The 25,064-nt window shown below is 36.7% G+C and overlaps 3 protein-coding genes and 1 long non-coding RNA gene across 5 annotated transcripts in view; all 4 read left to right on the top strand.

Annotated features, from left to right (window-relative positions):
* The window catches only part of LOC133532041 (uncharacterized), a 331,954-nt gene extending 329,352 nt beyond the window's left edge, over window positions 1–2,602 (top strand). For both annotated transcript variants that reach the window (XR_009801632.1, XR_009801633.1), the window contains exon 2: window positions 2,257–2,602. This is a non-coding gene — a long non-coding RNA (uncharacterized LOC133532041). The remainder of the gene's footprint in view (window positions 1–2,256) is intronic.
* A 1,082-nt stretch (window positions 2,603–3,684) lies between these two features.
* On the top strand, window positions 3,685–5,351 carry LOC133532014 (uncharacterized). The gene is made up of 2 exons (XM_061870498.1): window positions 3,685–3,839; window positions 4,565–5,351. The coding sequence occupies exons 1-2, from the start codon at window positions 3,792–3,794 to the stop codon at window positions 5,303–5,305; spliced, it is 789 nt and encodes a 262-aa protein (XP_061726482.1). The 5' UTR covers window positions 3,685–3,791; the 3' UTR covers window positions 5,306–5,351.
* A 7,392-nt stretch (window positions 5,352–12,743) lies between these two features.
* LOC133532314 (uncharacterized) lies at window positions 12,744–14,183 on the top strand. Its single transcript, XM_061870929.1, has 2 exons — window positions 12,744–12,881; window positions 13,570–14,183. The coding sequence occupies exons 1-2, from the start codon at window positions 12,840–12,842 to the stop codon at window positions 14,116–14,118; spliced, it is 591 nt and encodes a 196-aa protein (XP_061726913.1). The 5' UTR covers window positions 12,744–12,839; the 3' UTR covers window positions 14,119–14,183.
* Window positions 14,184–20,460: 6,277 nt separating this feature from the next.
* LOC133532276 (chorion class CA protein ERA.1-like) lies at window positions 20,461–22,534 on the top strand. The gene is made up of 3 exons (XM_061870874.1): window positions 20,461–20,604; window positions 21,383–21,622; window positions 22,250–22,534. The coding sequence occupies exons 1-3, from the start codon at window positions 20,557–20,559 to the stop codon at window positions 22,427–22,429; spliced, it is 468 nt and encodes a 155-aa protein (XP_061726858.1). The 5' UTR covers window positions 20,461–20,556; the 3' UTR covers window positions 22,430–22,534.
* Window positions 22,535–25,064: the final 2,530 nt, after the last annotated feature.

Raw genomic sequence — 25,064 nt, 5'->3', positions numbered from 1 at the left:
AGGGAGTGTTTTAAATCGACACGAGTTGCGAATTATCTATTCGCACATGTGTCGTACAACGTTTTACAGTACATAGTAGTAGTAGTAGAGCCATTTATTCCAATACATATTACATTGGTTTCAAAACATGCAATGATTTTGTAAATAGATTTAGTATTAATAATATTTCATAATTTGCAGTGTAAATTTATACAATTATAAAGATAAATACTGAATTTCATTTTTTAATTATTGTCCCATGCATTCTTATAATTTAGGTTGATAAGTTATGTAAGTAAGTAAGTAAGTAAGTAAGTAAGTAAGTAAGTAACTAAGTTAAATATGTATTCTATATATTTTGCATAAAAAACCAACTTAATACTTGCAACAACAAATTATGTGAGACTAGACGATTAGAAAAGTTCCTAGCCACCGCCGCGTACCATGTCCGATTTTTTTTAGTTAGATGAATGATATGATAACTATATATAACAAAGTATCGGCCCGATTCGAAGAATGATTAAGACACGTTTAAGATCTTTAAAAGATCGATAACTAAACGACATGTCACAATTGAAGTTTATTTCGATTCCGCTGTGATCCCAGTAAGATCTATCTACGATATTTCTAACGTCAAAGTGACATTGGTTGCCCGAATCGAGCTGCTTCTGTCAATTATACGACATACAAACGATATCTAAATGAGAACTTATCTAAACCAGCGGTGGCAGTATGGTTCCATTTTTATCACTTGTCACTATGCCCGTCACTTTCGCACTTACATACTTGTTAGAACGTGACAGGCATGGTGACAAATGATAAAGAGCCAAACATATTAGCCCTACTGAACTTATCGTTATCTTATCTTCTCCGTATTTTATTCTTCGAATCGGGCCGTATATATTTTTTAAAAACTAGATAAATATTCTATAAGATAATATTTGGTTTATGCACAAAATTCAGGATTTTAAAAGATACTGATAGTTGAATAAAAAAATAGCAAACCAATTTTGATATTTTCGACAATATTTTCCTTTCTATTTCTATTAAACTATATATTAAATGTCTCATAAATGAATTCCTCATTCCCGATTTATCAGAAACGGACACCACAGTCGAGATGTTCGCTATTTACCTAGATTTTAACTGACTAGCATTATATAAGCTCATACCTCTGACACGTGTGTTTGTTATATGACAAAAAACAGAGATATTCTAGATAAAGATAAAAGATAAAATTAAAGATAAAATTCATTTATTGACAGAACTGTGTACATGTAGATGTTGTGGGTAAAATAAAGTCCAACAGCTTGCCCATTTCGGACGTACAATAATAAACTTAAAACTAGTTAAATATACTAAAAGTACAACACAAACACAACACAACAACAAAACAAAACAACAATACTATTTCAAAATAATTTTAACTAGTTATACACATAAAATAATCATTTAGATTGTAGAAGCTTTTTATTAATGGCCATTTCTTGAGCTTATTTTTAAATGCGATGCCATTTTCCGACTTAATATATTCAGGTAAATGATTAAAAATCTTTATTCCGGAAACATAAGAGCTCTTGGTAAGTATAGAAATGTATGAATAATATATAATAAATACTTAAGAAATGTATGAATACATTTGTTTCTCTAAATTAAGGTTTAATTACCTACCTACTAACATACATTTATCCTATACTATGTCAATCATCTAATTGAAACCAAAACGGTAAAGCTTGATTTTATAATTTTAGGTGCACACAAGTTGCTCAAAAATATGTCCCATAGCTCTTAATTCGCCGACATAAGAGCTATGGGACATATTTTTGATCAACTTGTGTGCACCAATATTTTTACACTTGACCGATGTTTGAAATACCAATGCCGGTGTCAAAGACAAGTGGCTAATAAACACTGACAATTGTTATGAAACGTTTCTTTATTTACAGTACATATATTATGGTGCTACTTTACCGCACTAGTGCGAAAATTAGCATATTACGTTACTGTGTCGAACATTTCAAGGGCCATACATATGTACTGTAAAACGTTGTACGATACATGTGCGAATAGGTAATTCGCAACTCGGTCGTGTTTTAATTTATCGCCACTCGTTTCGAATTTCCTATTTTTGGCACTTGTATCGTAATGTACTATTACAGTACATATGGTGCTACTTTACCGCACTAGTGCGAAAATTAGCATATTACGATACTGTGTCGAATATTTAAAGGGCCATATGTACTGTAAAACGTTTTACGATACATTATGTGCGAATAGGTAATTCGCACTTGTATCGTAATGTACTATTATCGTTGTTGTGCTCTGAGTTTCATACATATTAAATAGACTTAGTGGTTCCCGCGAACATACTTAAAAGTACCCCGAACTGATACCTGGCAATACGCCAAAAAGATAGATCAATTGAATGCACTACTTAGCCAACAAACGATCGAAAATCGCGTGCGATTTATTGCAAGGTCTATGGAGCCCTTTCTGATAGATTAAAATAAACTGTATCTATGGTAAACCGTAATCTTTCTTGTCAAATGTCAAATACCTACAATATGTTTATTTTATTATGCTAATTATTTTGAAATCGTAAAATAAAACTCATTATTGTAAACCGAGCACTTTCATTTGATACCAAACTCGACCATACTTTCCTTCAAATAAGATGACCAGAATAGCAAGACCCCTCACAAATAGCTTTTTAGCCTTCTAGGCTCTTCTAATAGCTCCATAACTCCTTGATCGAGCATGTTCCAAATTTAATGACTAAAATATAATGCCCTCAAAACTACGCGGTTACCCAATTTCTTTTAAATTAGAACAAATTTAATTAAGTTATTGTCCATCACACATCTCATCATCATCTCATAGTTAATCTTAAAAACATCGAAATGCCAGGACTTGCCCCTAGCCAGCCGTGTGTCCAAAGTTTTGCTCACTCGAAAAAAATGGTCTGAAACTACGCTCAAAGCTCAATTCTCGATGGCGTAGGTACGGTGGCGTAGGTAATTGTATTTACTGTATGCCAGTCTGTTCAAAATACCGTTAACGTTGCATGCTTTTGTTCCATTTTCAATTTCAATCAATATTTAATTCGAATCTGAGAGATCCATATAATGTTAGTAGTACAAACAAATCTTAAAATTAATTAGGGTTAGTGACATTCTATAATTACAAATAATTTAATAGACACATTAAGGCCCACTTGCACCATCCCACTAACCCGGGGTTAACCTGTTAACCCTGGAGTTACCATGGTTACCTATACAATTTGACACTGAGTTAACGGTTTAACCGCTTAACCAGTCGGATGGTGCAAGTGGCCTAAGATAGACAATAGTGAAAAAAAAAAAAAATTATAAATCTAGGCAATCTACATAGATGCACCATTTCTCAACATCTCATCTTACAAACATGTGTAATTGTGTATTCGAGGCAAGAAACGCAACGTTTTGTCCTCATGCAGTCTGTATTTTTTATCTGTCTCTACCATTACTAAACCATTTCTATACCCTTTCATACTTCCGAAATAAAGATAAGAACTACTTTACTAAGCACGTTTTACATTATATTTAAAATGTCATTCAATAAATTACCTTATTTCACAACAATAAGGTATGTAATTGTTTGAATTTCGAAACGTAGTTTCTAAGGAAATCTTAATGCGACAACATTATGCCACACATATTGCATGGATGGCATAATGCCATAGTGACACAGTTTAAGTTATATTGCTTTATACTTTGATAATGTGACACATATATATGACATGCGGTGGTTGAAATCGTTTCAGTGTCACCAAAATGGCAGGTCTTCGATTCGCCGTTTTTTTCTGTGTTTTAATAATTCAGGTATTTGTTTTTCTATTATTAGTTCCATTAATTAATTACTTATAATATTTGTGATATCAACTCCTTTTAATCCCAATATTTGAATTAAATGGATGTTTATTTAGTCACCTGCAATAATTTACGGGGTTAATATATAGGTCATATTGAGCAAATTTTACTATGGGATCAACCCCGAAAAGGCGAAAAAAATTTGGCTGTTCCATACATTTTGGCTGTCTGACCTTGACATTTTCTATGGGAGAATATTTTTTTTTTTATATATATTCACCCCGTAAATTACTGCACGTGACTAAAAAGCTAAAAGTAATAATTAACAACAATTATAGAACAATCTGCCCCACCATCCATGACAAACGTAGCAGAGTTGTTGTTTAATTCTTCGTGCTAATATTGATACCCGAGCAAGCGACAGAATCCAAAATTGAATTGTTAGAAAAGTGGGCTATTGAGCGTACTTGTAAGGGTTTAAAGGCACGAGGTTTAAACAAACTTTGCCAACGAGTGAAACAACATTTTTCGCCGCATCAACGGGAGGAAAATACAGTAAAGCATTACAAATCAATTCCCAATGGAGATTAGATATTTATAATTCAAAATTGCTACTCTTGTGGATAAAATACAACTTTCTCATCTGTTTTTGAAGTATCAAGAGTGCCTTTACCAGCTAGTGTGGTGAAAATAAATATTAACTAGTGTAAATTACCATCAATGTTTTTTTTTTACAGAGAGTGGCAAGCCAAACCTGCAACACCCAAACGGAGTTATTCATATCCGTAGATGACTTGATGAAAGCCATTAACAACGGACCTGGATTCCCAGGCCTCATAGAAACAAACAACCAAGCTTGCGGACGTCAACCACCCCGCCAACCATCCTGTCAAAACAACCAGCAATGCAGCTGCCAACAACCTCAAACAGCTTTAGCGTTAGGTCAACCTACCTTCTCGATCTCCGGATTTAACCTTGGCAACCAATGTGGCTGTCAACAACCTCAAATTAGCCAACCAAGTCAATCTAGTTGCCAATCTCTTCAAATCAGTAAGCCAAGCCAACAATGTGGTTGTCAATCTCTTCAAATCAATCAACCTAGTCAATGTGGTTGCCAATCTATTCAGATCAGTCAACCCAGCTGCGGTTGTCAGCAAAACCAGCAATTAACTATTTCAAATCCTACTATGTCCTTCCAACCTATTTCAATGGCGCAACCAAGTCAAACTCAACAAAAACCTCAGCCTAAACAGATTAAAACAGAAAGTGTACCAAGTTGCATCATCCCAGCAGCCCTTTTGCAAGCTCCTCCTTACGGTATACTCTTTGCTGGCGATAACTTGCTCATAGATGGCGCTGTCCAAGTTTGTGGTAACATGCCGTTCAACAGTATCATCGAGCTGGGTGGAGTCATGCCGAGTTCAGGGTCCGGATGTGTGCAATATTCCTGTGGTGATTCGTGCGCTATTTGCGCGTAAATTATATATTTTTATACAGTTTACAATAAAAGGTTTACATCTCTGACTTTTTTATTTTATTGGTGAATTTATAATACTTACTTTTAAGCTACTATTGACTATAGTGGTCTAAATCCCCTATTTACCCTTTCAGCGTTAAAGATGTCAACTAACGCGTGGGTAGCGTGGGTAGGTGGGTAGGTGGGTAGCTTTAGCTTTACGTAGCTTGGGTAACACAAAATTATATTGAGATGACATCTGTCACTGCACCCAAGTAATATAAAAAAATACTGAGTTTAAAATAGAGGTGGATTGTCAAAGAAAACTTTGTAGCCACAGTAAATTTACTGCCATATTTAAAACATAAACTTTTAAGACGCCAGTTGACTTTGATCCTTATTCTTTCACTGATATGTGTTAAGTTTGTTAAGTGGCGCCTTCTTAATTTCTTACCGGGCATAAACCAAAGGTTATGGCGTCATCGCTCGAAACGATGCCGCCATACCTTTGGCCTATCATCTATTAGATGGCGCCACATGTCAGTGAAAAAATAGGGATCAAAGTCAAATATTGTTCTAAAATTATTATTAATGTGTCAAATGATTAGGACAAACTACATTAGATCATATAAAGTTAGGTAAAATAAGGATTAGGACATAATTATGATCTTTAGAGCTACTAATAATCATGACAAATAACTATTATAGAACAGGACATTAGGACAAATAATCAATGAGGCAAGTGATATTAGGAAATAAAATAGTAAGGCAAAAAAAACCACATGATGTCAGGGAAATAAAAATTAGGGTATATGAGTGTTAGGACAAATGATTATTATGACATTGATTGTCATATTAAGGAATGCAAAAATAAGATAAAAAAAACTTTAGGGATTCTGATATAGATCCGTACAAACACATATTTCAATTTTAAAAGAAACAAGATGCGACATGCAGGTTCTGCCAGGAGTCCGAGGAGACTGCAATGCACATTCTCTGTTCCTGTGGACCACGAAGTAATTTCAAAGAGAAGTACCTACTTAGAGAGGCACGTTTTGCAACTCTATTAGGTACAGACAGCCCACAGGATCTAAAATTTCCTAGATTCAACGGGCATTAGTAATGAACTTTAAAGGGCCATCACTATACGTGACCGGCCCTTTAATTCCCTTTGAATGCCACGTCGACGAGGCCCCCCAATAATAATAATAAATATAGATCCATAGACCGTAATATTCCTCAAATACCGCTGGAGTGACGAAGCCCTAAAAGATCTGGCCTCCCTCGGAATATCCAACTGGAGTGAAGTGGCGCAGGCTAGGGCAGAGTGGCTCCCTCTTCTGTCAAGGGCCAAGATCCTGTTTGGGTCACTGGGCCAGTGATGTAAGTAAATAAATAAATAATAAATAAATAAATATTATAGGACATTATTACACAAATTGACTAAGTCCCACAGTAAGCTCAATAAGGCTTGTGTTGAGGGTACTTAGACAACGATACATATAATATATAAATATATTTATACATACTTAAATACATAGAAAACACCCATGACTCAGGAACAAATATCCATGCTCATCACACGAATAAATGCCCTTGCCAGGATTTTAACCCGGGACCATCAGCTTCGTAGGCAGGGTCACTACCCACTAGGCCAAACCGGTCGTCAAAGGTCGCAAAGTAACATTTGCGATTTATCAAATACCAGACTACTATCGGATCCCTTTGTTTGGCATAATTATTGAAAGTCATGATGTAATGATAGTCATATTATCATTAGTCATAACTCTGAAACCGTTAACTTTTCAGGAATTTCCTTAGGTTATGCTATAGATAGGTTAGGTTAAGTTATGTTTGTTTTATGGCAATTTTGAAAGTTACGCGTTTCTGAGAAAATCAAACTATGGCTAACAAAAATGCGGACAAACAATATATTATGACTTAAAACTTTATGGGAAACAATAGAGACCCAATTAAAATACATTATTATAATTCCGATTTACCTAAAGTTAGAAAGGAAAATCGTAAGTTAACATTAAACATCAACATTAATGTTTAAATTAGTTTCGCCGCAATCGAGTACACATACCTATCCATAATGACTTTAACCCTTTAACCGCCTAGGATGTCAACCGATGCATGTGTCTATAGCCCAATATCAGCCTTCGTGTATTCCGATAAGGTTCACGATGACGCGCCCACGATATTAAACGTGGCGTTCACAGGGTTAATCAAATTAGGTAGAAATGCTGGTAAGATAACAATATTTAAAGATAGTTATCAGGGTCGCCTAAAGACCATCCTTTGTTCTCCAAACGATATTAGTAGGGTTAATTCTAGACTCATTCAGTTTAATATTTTCCCTCACATCGTGCGCACAACCATGTATATAATGGAAATCCTGTTCGCAACACTGATGTTAGTGGCGTTGGCTACGGCTACAGTCATAGATGAACGCGACGCTTCGTCCAGTGATTCAACATCAATCAAAACGTTTATTGATGCCGATGTGTACAAGACTCCTGCAGTAACATTTTTTGGAAAGTTTAACGGAGAAATAGTCCGATGTCAGAGAGATCAGTGCGAGATTTTCCACCAAGGCAATGGGACCAATTCAATTTACTCCCTGCATATTAGCGGAGAGTATATTTACGCAGGTCAATTTTCTGGAGATATTTTAAAATGTCATTTGTACACGAAACACTCATGCAAAGTTTTCTACCCGGGTAGTAGCCGTCACTTAGCAGTGTTTTCGTTGACGAGTTTGATCTTTTTGCAGGCCTTGACGATATTTCCGATGGCACCATTATGATGTGTGAAAAACATCACGGCGATTGTCGGCCATTGCATAAGTTAAGATCCACTCCCGTTCCTTCTTTAACTCAGATTGGTGAGAATATATACGCTGGAGGCGGTGGAATGAAAGTTATACGCTGTTCTTTAAAACTCAGCCATTGCACACAAATGCATGCAATCAGTGATCATAACAAGGTCACTATGGGTATTGCAAATATGGACAATATAATTTACTTATTAGAACACACAGGAGTTCTGTGGAAATGCCCACGTACATTAAATATAATCAAAAATTGTAAACATGTTTACTTGAATACCAATGGTGGTTACACATGGGCCATATCAGCCTTCAATGCCTCGCTGCACGTGATTGGTAGTATGGGTATTTGCGATGTAAATACTGGAAATTGTGCGAGCTATAAGAATCAAATACAGTTTCGAAGTGGGGCAATGGCTTACAAAACTCATCATAGGCAAAACCAATATAAGAAAGAGGACATTAGTTGTCAAGACGTACAATGCAAACATGTTACATATTACAATGAATATGAGAGAGCTGCATTTGAAGTCCATGTCAAAGATGGAAGACTGTATAACGCAAACGATTCATTGGTCAACACCAGCGACGCAGACCATGGTCATACAGGACCGGCCGCCATCTTCATCATGGCGCCTGAAGGCAAAATATTCCTGTCGAATCATCATCAGGGGATAGACACGTCAAGCTTCCTTGCTGGTAACCCGGTGTCGGGGGCTGGGGAGATGATCGTCGAACATGGGGTGGTTAAGAAGATAACGACCTGCTCCAATCAGTACAAACCAGATCTGGAATTAAACAAACAAGTTATTCAGTCATTGCTCACGCAGGGATACACGAAACCGACCGTTTCAGAGATGTGTCCCTAGTGAAAAAAATCGCACTTTATTTTATCCTTTTCAACGCTTTTCCACACGTGTCAAGAAATGCCATGGACGCCAAAAAGTTAACTAGTGAAGAGCGAATATGAAGCTTAACTGACAGTAGGAAAGTCGCTTTGACAACGTCCGACATAGCCTTATTAATGGTCATTGGCGTCGCGGGCACGACAGACGATGACCGTTTTAGTGGTCTTTAGCGTTGAAAAGGTTAAAGTCAAGTTAAAGTGTTAAATTTGCTTTTTGAAGTAGATACTACTTTTTATGCAAAAATGTAGTTAAGACGAAAGTGGGGGACCCGCACGAAATCGCCTTTTCATACAAACGTAGTCCTCATTTTCCTTTCTGGATATCTCATTGAAAATATTTTGATACAATTTGTTGTATTACAACCACAGCTGTGCCCCTGTTGTTTGAATTTTTTTTCGTATTTGTAATTATTATAAGAGTTAGAAGCGTTAGAAGCATTTTACAATTTGTATGAAATCTGTTTTCGCACCAATTTTTTCAATAAAAAAAAATCTAAAAGTCAAATGTAGGGGCATATAGCTATGGTTAATATACATCAAATTATGTAAAAAAACTTGTCCACAATGTGACATTAGAGGAAAATGGGGACTTTTTTTAATACTACGTCGGTGGCAAACAAGCATACGGCCTGCCTGATGGTAAGCAGTATCCGTAGCCTATGTACGCCTGCAACTCCAGAGGAGTTACATGCGCGTTGCCAACCCTAACCACCCTCGTTGAGCTCTGGCAACCTTACTCACCGGCAGGAACACAACACTATGAGTAGGGTCTAATGTTATTTGGCTGCGGTTTTCTGTAAGGTGGAGGTACTTCCCCAGTTGGGCTCTGCTCTAGATCTGGAATGAGTTTGTGTGGAGAAAAGGCCGTCCCCTTTCCTTTTAATAAGGTGTTTATTTTACGGGGTCGGTGATTGACTGGAAAGTAAAGTCGTCTTTTAAAAAGTAAATAGTGAAATAGTTGACTATGTTTTTTTTTTATTAATTGATTATACAGAAGTATTAAATGTCCATGCAACAGTTACTATTTACCTATTTAGTTATTAATAATTATTCTTTACTAAACGCCAAAAGTAGAATCAATGTAATTCAAAGCTTCGTTTAAAGTCTACTTACAAACGTTGATCTGTACCCCTAGTGTAAATTTAGTCGATAGCGAAACGTGACGTACGCGTTTGCGTTAAGTCTCATTTTATATGGGTTTTTGAACAGCGCGCCAAGCGGGACGTTTTGGAAAGTCAAAAATCTCATACAAAATGACACTTAACGCAAACGCGTACGTCACGTTTCGCTGTCGAAAATATTTACACTAGGGGTACTGGATACGTAAGTTACAATAGTTATTTGTGCAACAAGAAAGGAAAGTTGGTTTTTCTGGCGAGTTTTGATTTTGAGTCCCGATTAAGCGAAAGATTCTATAATTGAATCACGTCGCTTCGCTCGTGATAATAAGTTAGAATCTTGAACGTAGCGAGGGACTCAAAAACATGAGATGTAAAATAACTTTGCTCTCGTACAACTTTTCACCTCAGTAGTGAGAACATATTAAAGGTTAAAAAAATTCGACATCAAGTAAAGTTAACCACATTTATTCACATTCATGAATGAAAGGCATCATCATTATGACGAAAGCTTCCAGAAATATTCCTGTATTCATGGTCTTCACTAAATTAAAAAGCTACTTTGTCTCACTCCCTGGAGTGACGAAAGTAGGCTTGTTCGAGCTGCTGAGGTGAAAAAGCATTTACTGTGCAATAAAATAAAGGTAACTTAAAAACTAACACTAACAAAATCAGTGTAACCGGATAATTTGTATATTTCATATGATTTAGATTTTAGATTTAGATTTTAGATTTAAATATGTATACTTTACTTCTTACTATATTACACCATTTAGTAAACTATTCTTTGCTGTGTATCCTAATCTAATAAATATATTATTTTATGCCTCTTACGTACATTTTGTTTCACTGTTTAATTTACCTTTACCTTTTTGGGTCCCCCCTCCCCTCTAACTTTTGAACCAAGTGTGCATAAAATTACAAAAAAAAAACTTTGCCCGAAAATTCCAAGGTGTACAAGTGTTCTGTTGCCGGGCGCCGGGGAATTTTGTGGCGCCCGTGGCTTCCTTGTGACCTTGTGGGGGGAGGGGGGGGGGGGGGGGGTGTTCCGCTACAGTGCACAACGGAAGCCGAGGGAGGAAGGCGCGCCGAACCATCTGGCGCGTCTAGCGTGAAGGGCCTGGGGGGATGAGTACGCAAGCCTTCCCGTAACCCCACCATTAGGGCGGTGAGGTGGCATATGGGGGGTTTTTGTGGGTAAACCGGAGGCCTCATTAACCTACACGAGAGTCCCACATAACCACTCGGGTCACCCCCCGTACCCGGGTGGTATGCGGAATGCATTTTCCCCCGAACAAAAAAAAGGTTGTATTATGTAAAGTTGCGAATCGTTGGTTGCCAAGTGAAATTCGGCAATACAATTTTCGGCGAAAAGGCAGAGAACCGAATTTAAGTCCGAGCTGCAGTTGTCCTTATCGCACGCACGCACTCCCGCCTCCGCAGCACGACAGAAACATAGCTTCAAAAATTCGAGATTTATAATGTTGCTCAGCTAGGAATTGCTCTTAAGCCACTAGATGGCTGACCCTACTATGCGAAATAGAGCCAGTGTGAAGTGAAGGCAGCACCTGCTTAGAAGTATGAATTGGCTGAGCTTTCGATTCAGGTCACAACATTTGGCAGACTCTCCAACACCGGTCTCTAATATACATACATATAATCACGCCTATTTCCCGGAAGGGTAGGCATAGTTACATACTACCCCTTTCGCTTCCTTCACTTTCATAACATTCCTCATACACGCTCGCCAGTTTAGGGTGCTCTTGACCTAGCCTAACTTTAGGATTTCCCCAATTTCATCAGAGAATACCGTCCGCCTACCCCTTCCAGCTCCTTTGTCTACTTCTCCCTTCCACTCTCTTTGTTAGCCTTCTTTCACTCATTCTTTCCACGTGTCCAAACCATCTCAAAATAACTTTCTAAATTGTTATCATTACATCTTCGTTCAATCCACACTTTTCTCTCTAATATATAGATTCGATTAATTATTATTGTTAAGTTTGATGTATACAACGTCAAACAATAAACTTTTTCTACTCGTCGACTGTAATGGTTGAATTAAGATTTCGTATACCAAACTATAATTGCGTACTTTTCATGTATGGGCTCCCACTCAACTATAAGATTCATTTCGATACGCTGTAGTCAACTGTTAAAAAATTGACCAATCACGTGTCGCCGCGCTCCCATAGAGAAAACTAAACGGGCGCGGGGCGCGGGCAGGTTTATGTCTAATTTTTCAGTCTATTACTTACCAATTGTCACGAATTATTTAGGTTTTATAGTAAAAAAAGTGTTATTTTAGATGACTCGTAGAAAAATTATTGTATACAATAGTGATATAATCAAGCTTTTCAATCTCATACCTTACTTAGGCAACTCAGCAAGTTCGTTGCCTAAACACGGTACTCGACTGAAAAGCTCTCTATTATATCACCATTGTATAAAATACTATTACGAGCAAGTGTGACGTAAACACTATTAATTAATAGACATTACATAACAAAAATCTTTATGATAACTCTGCAAATCTCAGTCACGTATTAACTGACTCGTGAATGATGAAAATATCTGTGGAGCAATGTACTGATTGTCGCATATATAAAGTGGCCGATCTTGGATAAGATTATTAGATCAAAATCTAAAACAGAAGTATAATTAATATAAGTTATTTATAATTCAATATTTTGTAAGGAAAATGAATTATTTGCTTTACTTTTTTCAACTTGTTTTAATACAGGTAAGTACTTCCATTAATACTGTTCTTTATTCGTAATAATTTTATAATATTCTTTGCAGTGTTTATTTTTGTTTTAAACCTAGATTTTTAAATAAATAAATTAGGTACCTACTTACTTTGAAGACAATCAAAACTGACATTATGTAAAAAATCGGACAGACAGACGGACATGACGAATCTATAAGGGTTCCGTTTTTTGCATTTGGCTACGGAACCCTAAAAAGTTTAGTAAAGTGTATTCCTGGTAATTGCAAATCACTTCCATTTTTAAAATTGTGAATCATTACCCCATATTCCCATAGAGCCACCAAAGAACTATTTAACATTATTAATTACTAATTATTTTAAGTAATTATAAGATATCCCCATGGACACCTCGACTATAGTCCGTCTAAACTACAGCACTCTCTAAACCACAACAAAGGTTTTATGATATGAAAATATGAGATAGATGGACTCGGTTACTCTATGAACAGTGGCATTCAAATGTACCTCTTTTTTGTTTAATAACTATATTGTATTACTAATTGTAACCAATTAATTTAATATTATAAAATATCATTTTTGGTACAAGCTTTTATCGCTGACTGTCCTTTTTTACCTCAGGCAAGGAATACATTAACTAATAAACTAAAATACTAACAGGGTAATTTAAAGCTTATAAAATACAAATGTTTTTTTTTTTCAGTACGCAACAGCACAAGTCATAACCCTAGGAGGACGAAATTTCCTAAACAATCAAAACTGCGGTAACCTTCCTTTAGCAAGCAATTTCGCCAACAACGCTGGTCTTCTAGCCAATATAGGTCAAACAGGCCAACTATCTAACAGCATTGTTGCACAGAATAATTTGGGACAAGAATATTTAATTAGCAACACAAATTATGCTAACAACCTACCTAGCAATATGGGTTTGGCTAACAATATAGGGTTGGCTAATGGCAATATTGGATTGGCTAGTGGCAACATTGGTTTGGCTACTAGCAATATAGGATTAAGTAATATTGGCAGTGAAACCGTAGTTTACAATAAAGCTCCAATGTACGCTAATGTTGTCAAACCTCCGAGGGAGTATGGTATAGAGTTTTCATCAGGAGCTTTGTCAGTGGGTGGCAATGTGGAAGTGAATGGGAGAATGCCGTTCAACGCCAATGTGGCATTGAACGGGGTAGTACCGGCGCAAGGATCGGGCGCCGTAGATTATAAGTGTGACCAGTTGGGAGATGAAGAGAACTAGAGTAAATTACCCTATAAATATGTTAGTGTTATTATTTATTAAACTTAAATAAATGCATGTAAATATGTGATTGTTTCATTATCCGATTCCAGCGTCATAGAATACTTTGCTTCATGCGTAAGTTGACATATGAGCAATTGAGTTTTCACAATTGGCTACGAAAATCGAATATATCATTAAGATCGAAAGAATAGGTAACTTTTTATCCTAATTTGTAATTCATTTGTTGTGAAAAAGGAAATAGTGTTTGCTGTTAATAAGTAAATTATAAAAAAAGTTAACTCTTTCAGAAGTCTGTCAGTAGTAGTGTGTAGTTAGCAGTAGGTAATGTAAGAGTTTAGCATTATTAGTCCTTTCTTTGTTTGTTTTCATTACTTATGATGAAAAAATAATCCATAGCTGACTTAGCCTACCACTACCCTAGAGGTATGCCAATAAAGAGTATTATATCTTCTATCTATCTATCTATCTACTTGATGAGATTAGCTCAGGACCGGGATAAGTGGCGTACTGGAAGAGAGGCCTATGCTCAGAAGTGGGCGATAAAAGGCTGATATGATGATGATGATGATGATCTACTTGATACTAAATAAAAAAGTTTATTTTCTGAATGTCTGTTGGTAGATGGCAATGTGGAAGTGAATGGGAGAATGCCCTTCAACGCCAATGTGGCTTTGAACGGGGTACCGGCGCAGAGATTGGGTGTCATAGGTTATAAGTGTGACCAGTTGGGACCTGAAGAGAACTAGGGTATTTTTATTAGTATTATTATTTATTACATTTTTAAATAAATGCATGCAAATAAGTTTTTTATTTTTAATATCCGATTTCAAGCATCATCGATTACATTATAACTATGTTAATTTAATTATCATCACGTTCACGGAAAGTCCATCGAGAGACGTAAATGGAGTCTAATACAGCCGATGATTTTAGGGTTCCGTACCCAAAGGGTAAAACGGGACCCTATTACTAAGACTCCGCTTTCCGTCCGTCTGTCCGTCTGTCAGGCTGTATCTCATGAACCGTGATAGACAGTTGAAATGTTTATAGATGTATTTCTGTTGCTGCTATAACAACAAATACTAAAAAGTACGGAACCCTCAGTGGGCGAGTTAGCAAACATCGTTGTATTTCAACTAATTTCACAAAAAAAAACCTTAACAAAGTATACACCTGAACCTTCCTCAAGAATCATTCTAACGATAGGTGAAAACTGTATGAAACACTTTTCAGTAGTTTTTGAGTTTGGGGGACGTTTTATTAGATGTAGCGATTTGACGTTTTCCTGAAGATTTGCGTGACAGGTGGTGCTAGGTGGCGTGGCAGTCGTGCACGTAGCGACGAGCCTCATAATCAATGAGCGGAATTCTTCATAGCAAAAATCAAACTGTCAGAGGGATTGACCTAACTGTTTTATCGACTTATCGATAAATATTTGTCACTTAACGAAACACAGGTGTCCCTAATTAGCTGACCGCCACTGTATTTTGGTATAATAGTAAAGAATAAAACAGAAAATACTTTTATGATGTAAATGAACGTAACATTTAGAGCAATATATTGTGGAAGAATCTTCTTTGAAACTGAAATAAGAATCTTTCTGTATCCATTTTTTTATTGTTTTCTTTTAGGATTAACCATTTTAGTAACACGGCACGGAAATCACTCATGAAAACTCAAGTGACATAAATGACATATGTGACGCTGACATGATTTACTTTAATACGGAGATGCAAGTTGCTTATCAAAGAGGTCAAATGTTACAGAATAATCTTTTAAGTTTATTATGGATACCTAATGCGATATTATTCCGTAACATCGATAAGTCGATAAAACAGTTAGGTCAATCCCTCTGACAGTTTGATTTTTGCTATGAAGAATTCCGCTCATTGCTCATAATGTATATTTCTTTCAAATTGAGCTATCAATATCGACAGCTATGTCGTAAGGGACAAACGCCTAATTTACAAAATTTATTTTATTTCTAAATCAACTTGGTAAAGCCGTATCTGATTAAGGTGTTTCTTACATGTTTACTTTAAAAAAAACATTATCTACATCAATGAAATAATTACATACCGTCGAGCGGGGTGAATAGGGACAACTGCGGTAAATAGGGATAAGACTTCAAATGTGATTTACCTGACAATTTCTCGAGAAATAGTTACACAAATTGATTGAAAATAATAATAGATTTTGTATGACACAAATTATTTTTGGGTATTTCCTAAGAAATTGTCAGGTAAACCACATTTTAGGTTTTTCCCCTATTCACCCCAGTTGGCGATATTTTTCAAAATCAATGGCTAAGGAAATAGTGGCCCTTACGCAATAAATTTAAATAATTGGTAGTACAGGCTTTTATCGCTGACTGTACTTTTCTTTCCACAGGTAACTAATATTCATCGAGACAGTTCTAACAACCCCAAACACAATCAGTTTGCGTTGTTTTATCACAGAGTTCCAAGGCCACCTGTTCCTGTCTCCATCATCAGATCACCTCAGTCAAATAAAATAGTACATTACGATACAAGTGCGAAAAATAGGAAATTCGAAACGAGTGGCGATAAATTAAAACACGACCGAAGGGAGTGTTTTAAATCGACACGAGTTGCGAATTACCTATTCGCACATGTATCGTACAACGTTTTACAGTACATATGGCCCTTTAAATGTTCGACACAGTAACGTAATATGCTACTTCTCGCATTAGTGCTATAAAGTAGCCCCATATGTACTGTAAAATATTTATTTTCATAATTAACGGTACAAAAAAACATGGTATACAAAATTTTCATTACCATTCCTTATTTTATTTTATATCGCATACAAATAATCAATACTTATAAGTCCCCGACAACCTCGGCCGAATTTCACATTTTCATTAAATTCCTGAACCGATTTAGATGTTAGAGGTATCGTTGGAATCCTTATGTCATCCCGAGTAATATAGGCTATGTGACGTCATGATTGCAAATTGCGCAACCCACAGAAAAATAAAACCTATAAACCCATCGAGTAGAGTATCAAAATAAAGGATTTTGAAAGCCTATATTCTAAAAATATATACAACTTATGTGTAAGTATTCATTTGGTAAGAGTATATTTTTTAAAAATTACTTTAAACGCAAAGATAAATGAATTACCTAAACCTATTGAGTGGGGTACCAAAAGAAAGGATTTTTGACGGCGATTATACAAACAGATATAAGTTAAATGTTCGATTGTACCATTGGAGGGAAAATACGAAATGTTCTACATCGCGCTAATGACATTATTCTTTACAGCTATACTACACGTAAAACGTCATACATGGCGCTCACGTGATTGTTAATTCTGAAAGACTGAATAACATCACAAGACGGAACGATGTGACCAGGAACTCTGGTCAGGTTTTGCAAACATAATAATTATACAGCGTGTATTTTTGATACGAACGCATAACCAAAGGGTACTTAGTTTAGGTTTTAATGAAAACAGACGACTTTAATTTTTTCATATGAAATATATATTTTCTTAACGCAAATCGTCGCATTTAATGAAGCGAGGTCACAACTGTCATAAGGGCAATGCACAAAATACATTGCCGCGCGAATTTTTTTTTTTAAAGAATAAAATTATGCTCTAGTTGAGACTAAATTAAAAAACTCTTTCAGAATCGTTTTCTAGCACTAAAACCTACGTCTATTTTAAGTTCGCGGTTATATCAAAAATACACAATGTATTGTCCATTTTATGAGATTTATAACTTTTGCTTGAATGAAGCTATTTCTATGGAAAATGGTTCTTTCTTTTTTTTCGATAAACGTTAAAATGAGTCCCCTTCACGTTCTTGCAAAAATAGGTTAGCTAGTATGAGAGAAAGTAACCATCTAACAAGCAAAAACAAAGTATTTCCAAAGAATCTGCCTCTAATAGATAACATACAACAACAATGAGAGTTGTTCAAACAAGTTTCTGATCAGCTGCTAAGTACTGAACACAACCATGACCCTTTGCGGATCTTTGTCACTGGTGGTGCAGGCACAGGGAAACTTTCACCCTCAAACTCATAGTGGAGCAAACTTATCGTCTCGCCAACAACTCAATCAGCAAAACTGTGGCAAAGCTAGTTGGGGGCGCTATACTTCACTCCACATTTGTCCTACCAATCGAAAAACCAAAAATGATGCGATGCGTTTTTTAACCAGTGAACGCCTCCAAAGGGAAAGGCAAAGATTAAATGGAGTTCAGTGGCGCATCATACTCGTAGATGAGATTTCCATGGTTCCACTGCGCAATGTACATCTCAGATTACAGCAGTTGAAGACGAATGATGATTTTTTCGGCGGTGTTAATATCCTACTGTTTGGAGACCTGACACAGCAGTTGCCACCCGTGTCCAAAACTCCAAATCGGCTGGACGCGCGTACTGCTTCTACCAACCGCAGCATTTGGAATCGGAGGTGAACTTGTGAGCACTGTTTAGTTTATGCGAGTTGCCTCAGAATATGAGGCAAGCAGATGACACATTTTTTGTGGACATCTTGAATAGTTTACGGGTCGGTCAGCTTACAATGCAGCAACTGGAAGTGTTGAATCGTCATTGAATCCCACTTGTCGGCCAATTTGCAGACGGCGAATGCGCACGCATATTTCCCACGACCCAACTGGTCGATGACGAACAACATAATGACCAACAAGCTGGCACAATCGTGTTAATATTGTGGCGGTAGACGAGTCATTAGAAGCTTAAAACCTATGGACAGACACCGAAAGCGGAATTTATATCATCCGACCCGAATAAAACTGGAGGAATTCCCAATGCAATAACGATCACTGTAGGTTCAAGAGTAATGCTGCGGAAGAATTTAAATGCTGGCCACGGCTTAGTCGACGGAGCTATGGGAATCGTTAAGAAAATCGAATGACTCACGCTGCGCCGTGACCAGCTCGAGCCCAGGGAGCTGTCTGAAGCTCTCTTCGTAGAATTCGACGATAAAAATATACCTAACAATATTGTGTGGGTATGGGGGTCTAAATTGAGACAATTATAACAGAGTTTGACGCATTGAGAGGCCAGGGTTAAGTAGAGCGACGTATGCTGCCACTGATACTCATACTCATACTCTTTTATTGGTAAAATATAGGTATAAATTTTACATGTTAGCAATAAAATACTCAGGTATATATTATTGTGTTGGGTTGTGATAGTGCACAAGCTGCAGTGGGGACTACGCTGGACAAAGCTGTCGTCGATCTTGGCAGCAAAATCTTTGTCAAAGGTCAGGCGTACGTGTCGCGCTAAGTCGCGTTAGGCAATTAGAAGGTCTGGTAATTAGCGTCTAGGATCCCAGAAAACTTATCAAGGACCCACATGATAAAAAGTCTCTAGAAGAACTAAATCACCTGAGAAATCTTCATAACTCCTAAATCCTTTAAGGTAGTTCATCTGGGTCATTAAAAAGTATTAAATAAATAAAATAATTAAAAAAACGACTGCTCCCTTAAGATGAACTGAAAAGTTAATAGTACATTACGATACAAGTGCGAAAAATAGGAAATTCGAAACGAGTGGCGATAAATTAAAACACGACCGAAGGGAGTGTTTTAAATCGACACGAGTTGCGAATTACCTATTCGCACATGTATCGTACAACGTTTTACAGTACATATGGCCCTTTAAATGTTCGACACAGTAACGTAATATGCTACTTCTCGCACTAGTGCTATAAAGTAGCCCCATATGTACTGTAAAAATAATTTTTAAATAAGCCAACAAGATTTTGTGGGTTTATCACCTTGACTGTACCTACACACTCTCGTCTACATTTTAAATATTTCACTTTAGTTGCAGAAACCTCAACAAAAAGGTCCTCCGACTGCAACTAAAGTGAAATATTTAAAATGTCTTTTCAGTTCATCTTAAGGGAGCAGTTGTGTTTTTAATTTTTTAATTATTTTATTTATTATTATTTATGTATGTGGTTTATAAGTATAGTTTGCTTTTTTTAATTCATTCAATACATTACTCTCTCTGCACCAATTGTAGGTATCTCTGTTTGGCCCTATGGTTGCCTCGTACATAATCCCATTTGGCACTAAGTCCGCCATTTGTACATTGTTGTGTATATTTTGTGCAATAAAGTTTGAATCAATTAATTAATATTATAGAACATTATTACACAAATTGACTAATTCCCACAATAAGTTCATTAAGACTTGTGCTGTGGGTACTTAGACAATGATAAATGTAATGTAATCTGCATTAACAAATAAGTTATCGAATCATTACCCCACATATTAAATTATCTCTAAATTTTATCGATAAAATTATATTATTGTTATGTAAAAACGAAAAAATGCAACGACGTATTATGCAAAGTTTGTCATATAAACGTATAAAACGCATACAAAGGTTTTCGCGGCCATTATTTTTCGCTGACTCATTTCAAAATGTCACTTAATACCTTATTAATCTGTGTTGCCGCTTGCTTATTACAGGTAATTTTATATTTTTCACACTAAAATGGGGCCTAAGTAACTCTGTATGTTTGTTAACTTTTCACAATGAAACCGCTGAATGCTGAATCGATTTAGATCAAGTCGATGCGGCGACGCAGATGAAATCGAGGGCAAAAGTTAGTCTCATATAATTAAAAAAATAGATTAATTAACAGTTTGTACTGAAGGTGCAGAAGTCTCAGACAACGGAGTTTTTGAAAAGTCGTAGCACTTTATAGGTGCAATACGATATCCAAAAATTTCATCTCAAGTTTTTGACATTTGTTGTTATAGCGGCAACAAAAATCTACCACGGTTTATGAGATACAGGCTGGTGACAGACGGACAGACGGACGGACAGCGGAGTCTTAGTAATTGGGTCCCATTTTACCCTTTGCACTTAAAAATGCACTTTAAAAAATTATAATAATTTTGCACACAAAATAAAAATATTTCAAGAAATCAGTTTCAAATCGATGAAGTTACAAGAGACATTCAATTGCTAATTACATTTTTGGCAATCGTTTTATGATCTATGAAAACGCTACGGTGTTTCAAAAATACTGCTGGCAGAATTGTTTTTTTTTTTTCACCAAAAAAAAAATTACTTAATTGGTTGGCGCGATGACCCAAAATGCGTCTTGGCCTCCAACATAAGAGCACGCCACTTTGCTCGGTCTACTGCGGTCTCGCGCTTGCTTTCGCTAATGCCGAGCTGAGCGGAGGCAGATTTCCAAAAAAAATTAGTCCATTTCAAAACGTATTGTTTTTATTCCAGAATGCCATTTGCCAGACTGTTCTCTCGCTAAACAACTGCGGGTGCCAGCAACAACCCCAAGCCCTCAACCTTGGCAACTTAGGCCTCGCGATCGGCAACCCTGGCCTCTCGCTTGGCAACTCTGGTGGCCTCTCCCTTGGCAACGCTGGCAATGGGATCAACCTTGGAGGCCTCAGTTGCAATTCTCCGAATATGATGCTGGGCAATATGCCAATTAACAATTGTAACAATGTTGTACAGGTACGTATAAACAAATTATAAGCATAATAATTTACATTACTGGTACATAGTCAAAAGCATTAATATACACGGTGTAACAACATCAGGAAACCGAAAGATTTTAACAGTGTATTCGCCAAGTTTCTGAGTTAATACCAATAAAAAAATCTTATCGTAACTTTTTTATTTTATTTAAATATGAAACAAACGGTAATACAAAAAATATTGTTTCAGTTTCTTCTCTTAATCTAGATTTATAGTTTCCATGTTTGTTAAACATATCTTTATATAGAAGCACGAAAAGTACCCATCTTCGTTTCTTAACTTAGTGCAAAACTCCTTTCTGATGGAGATGATGCCCTTACATGGCGTAGCCTAAATATCCTTATTGATAGATGTCAAAAAGTGACAAGTTACCTTTGCAAAAATGGCAGTAAATTTACTGTAGCTACTAAGTTTTCTTTGACCACCTCTCTGTTTGCCCTTATGAATCAACCTCAGCCGAGGGAATAATGTACTGTACAGATTTTTAATGGGTCGGCAACGCGCATCTAACACACCTGGAGATGCAGGTTATAAGCTACATTGACCGCCTACCACCAGACAGACCGTTTGCTCATTCACCACTGTTTTTTTTGTTTTTTCCAGAGCACAAGCCAGCAATGTGGCTACGGCGATGTTGCCATAGTTGGCGAGCTGCCAGTCCAGGGGCCGACGGCTGTGTGTGGCAACGTGCCAGTCATTGGCTACGTCGTGTTCGAGGGCGATGTGCCAGCCGGTGGCTTGGTGTCCGTTGTGGATCCTTGCGGTTGCCCATGCAGCCAGTAATAATGTGCAATTAATGTCATTATGGATATTATAATATTGTCTTTGGCAAGTCACTTCTGTTGTACATCTTTTTTTTATGTTTTAAATAAATCATATGTTGTATTATGTTGCGGTTTTTACTCCTAGTTTGTTTACCACTTACGTCTGTAGCGGCGCATGGCAGTCAGTAACATTGTCGCTTACCATAAGGACGCGCTGGACAGGGTATTCGTATAAGCGACAATGTGATACCTTTTAATTGATGTTTGCTAACGATGTCGTAAAAATCACGCTGTCTTTGAGCTTCACTCGAAAACGCCGCCTAATCCATTTGAGCTATATCAATACAATGTATTGTAAGTTTTCTCTCTTTCATTGGTCTACAAAAAAGTCAGCGATGGTGTATGTCTATATTTTAAAGAAAACTTAATATACCCATTCTTAACATGGATACCGCATAAATCATTATCAAATTAAATACGTTCGTTATATTCGGCATTTCATACAGATTTCAATGGTACCTTACGCCATGCAATTTAAATGAATATCTTAGGAGTTATCGTGAATTAAAAATTCCATTTCGTGCATATAATTTGTACGAGATGTTGGCTAAATGATAAATCAGTTGAATATATCCTAAATATACAACGTGTCTCTACTCTCTAGACATTGACAGAGATCACAAGTAGAATTCGATCTCAGGAATGTTCTAATATGGTAAATTATTTGATTAGACAAACATAAAAAAAAAGTTAAATTAATTCAAATAAATCATCAACAAATAGGAGTATACTGTATTAGTCATTCACAATGACGAAGATAAAAGTGACACTAGTGACATGACATACTCTTTAATTACCGTGTATCTACATACAGGCTATGGAAAGAGGAGTGACATCTCTTATGAGAGAACTGTTGCAAAAGTGTCCAGCTGTCAGGTATAAATAATAGTTCCAAATCTCTCCAGAGTAGCGCTAGAGTAGCTAAGAACCTAGGCGCTATTGACGGAGTGAAGTGCGCTGTCTATGATTTGATTTTTTGTTCAAGTATTCTAGGTATTGTAGCGTCACCTATTTAAGGTATTTTGATGACACTTTTTCGTACATGGAGATTTATTTCCTCACCTCCACCTTACGTAATACAGGCTGTTCCCAAGTATTAAATTGTAAATCATTAATTTCTCGGTTAATACTGTGGCGTTTGGAATGAGACTTTGTACATCGGTTAGAAATATCCTTATCGACACGTCCTATTCACCTTCACCAAGGTTTTTTTTTTGCTTCTTTTCGCTCTCCTGCAAACCATTGTAGCGTATGGCATATAAACGTATTCTCAACCGTCGATATATCAGCGTACGTTTGAATTAGTCTGTTAATTAGCGTTCATTTTGCTTGGACTGGAATTTTATTGCACATCAAAAAGGTATAGGTAAATGACGGACCTTATGTATCATGGTACTACCAGTCAACCACAGGGCCAAACAGACATAAAAGTAATATTAAAAGGAAAACTAGATTACTACTTAAACTGATTAGAATTTGGAATTAGACAAAGAAAAAAGGGGTAATTAATTCGAGCAACGCCGGGAAGGGAGACGGCATTCGTACTATTTCCCCTCTGCCGAAGCATAGGCACAACTGTACCTACGGCGGTGCATGTTGTGACTCGTCCGTACACAAAAAGAGATCGAGGTGTGCAAGATTTGTCTTTGACGTGTGTCATTTTCTATGTATTTGTGTCATCATTACAGATTGGAGTTTGTATAGATTTGTATGTTGTGAGAAGTGCGACTGTGTGCACGTTTCCCCCTCGCGAAAAATGGCAGAACGATTTGTACGGTGAGATATCGCTTGGGCTGCTCCCTTCCGACGTGTCGGAAGCCGGTGTTGCTTGAAGGGTAATTATATCTTTCTATACTTAATGTTTTTCCTTTTTACCACGTTTTATAATTATCATTATCAGGAGGTAGGTAGACAAAGAAACTTCCGTTTACTTAAAGAATGCTTTATTAAAAACATTTCAAACTATTTTTAAAAACATAGCTTACAAAAATAATTTAATATAATTTTATGGCTTAATATAATTAAAATAAATGCATCATTGGGAAATTCGTATTTACAAAATTAAAAGTCTAAAATAAATTAATACTTAAAAATATTTTTTATATGAATAGACATTTCCTACGACATACTTATTTACTCTAAAACGTCTAAATGCCTAGGAACTAGTTTTAACTAGCGAATTCTATCTTCTTCTTCCTCGCGTTGTCCCGGCATTTAGCCACGGCTCATGCAAGCCTGGGGTCCACTTGGCCACTAATCCCGAGAATTGGCTTAGGTAGTTTTTACGAAAGCGACTGCCATCTGACCTTTCGACCCAGAGGGTAAACTAGCCCTTATTGGGATTAGTCCGGTTTGCTCACGATGTTTTCCTTCACCAAAAAGCGACTGGTAAATATCAAATGATATTTCGCACATAAGTTCCGAAAAACGCATCGGTACGAGCCAGGGATTGAAAACGCGACCTCCGGATTGCAAGTCGCACGCTCTTACCACTAGGCCACCAGCGCTTTTTCTTCTATCACCTAAGCGCCACTTGCACCATCCCACTAACTCGAGGTTAACCGGTTAAACCGCTAACCCTGTGTCAAATTGAA

The sequence above is a fragment of the Cydia pomonella genome, chromosome 26, assembly GCF_033807575.1.
Source record: "Cydia pomonella isolate Wapato2018A chromosome 26, ilCydPomo1, whole genome shotgun sequence".
Lineage (NCBI taxonomy): Eukaryota > Metazoa > Arthropoda > Insecta > Lepidoptera > Tortricidae > Cydia > Cydia pomonella.
This window is presented reverse-complemented; position numbering and strand designations above follow the sequence as displayed.

Bases quoted from the DNA above. Each gene is read 5' to 3' on its own strand.
- LOC133532276 (XM_061870874.1), top strand. From the start codon at position 20,557: ATGTCACTTAATACCTTATTAATCTGTGTTGCCGCTTGCTTATTACAG. The intron at 20,605-21,382 runs GTAATTTTATAT...TTTTTATTCCAG, and splicing joins TTGCCGCTTGCTTATTACAG to AATGCCATTTGCCAGACTGT. The intron at 21,623-22,249 runs GTACGTATAAAC...TGTTTTTTCCAG, and splicing joins ATTGTAACAATGTTGTACAG to AGCACAAGCCAGCAATGTGG.
- LOC133532314 (XM_061870929.1), top strand. From the start codon at position 12,840: ATGAATTATTTGCTTTACTTTTTTCAACTTGTTTTAATACAG. The intron at 12,882-13,569 runs GTAAGTACTTCC...TTTTTTTTTCAG, and splicing joins TTCAACTTGTTTTAATACAG to TACGCAACAGCACAAGTCAT.
- LOC133532014 (XM_061870498.1), top strand. From the start codon at position 3,792: ATGGCAGGTCTTCGATTCGCCGTTTTTTTCTGTGTTTTAATAATTCAG. The intron at 3,840-4,564 runs GTATTTGTTTTT...TTTTTTTTACAG, and splicing joins TCTGTGTTTTAATAATTCAG to AGAGTGGCAAGCCAAACCTG.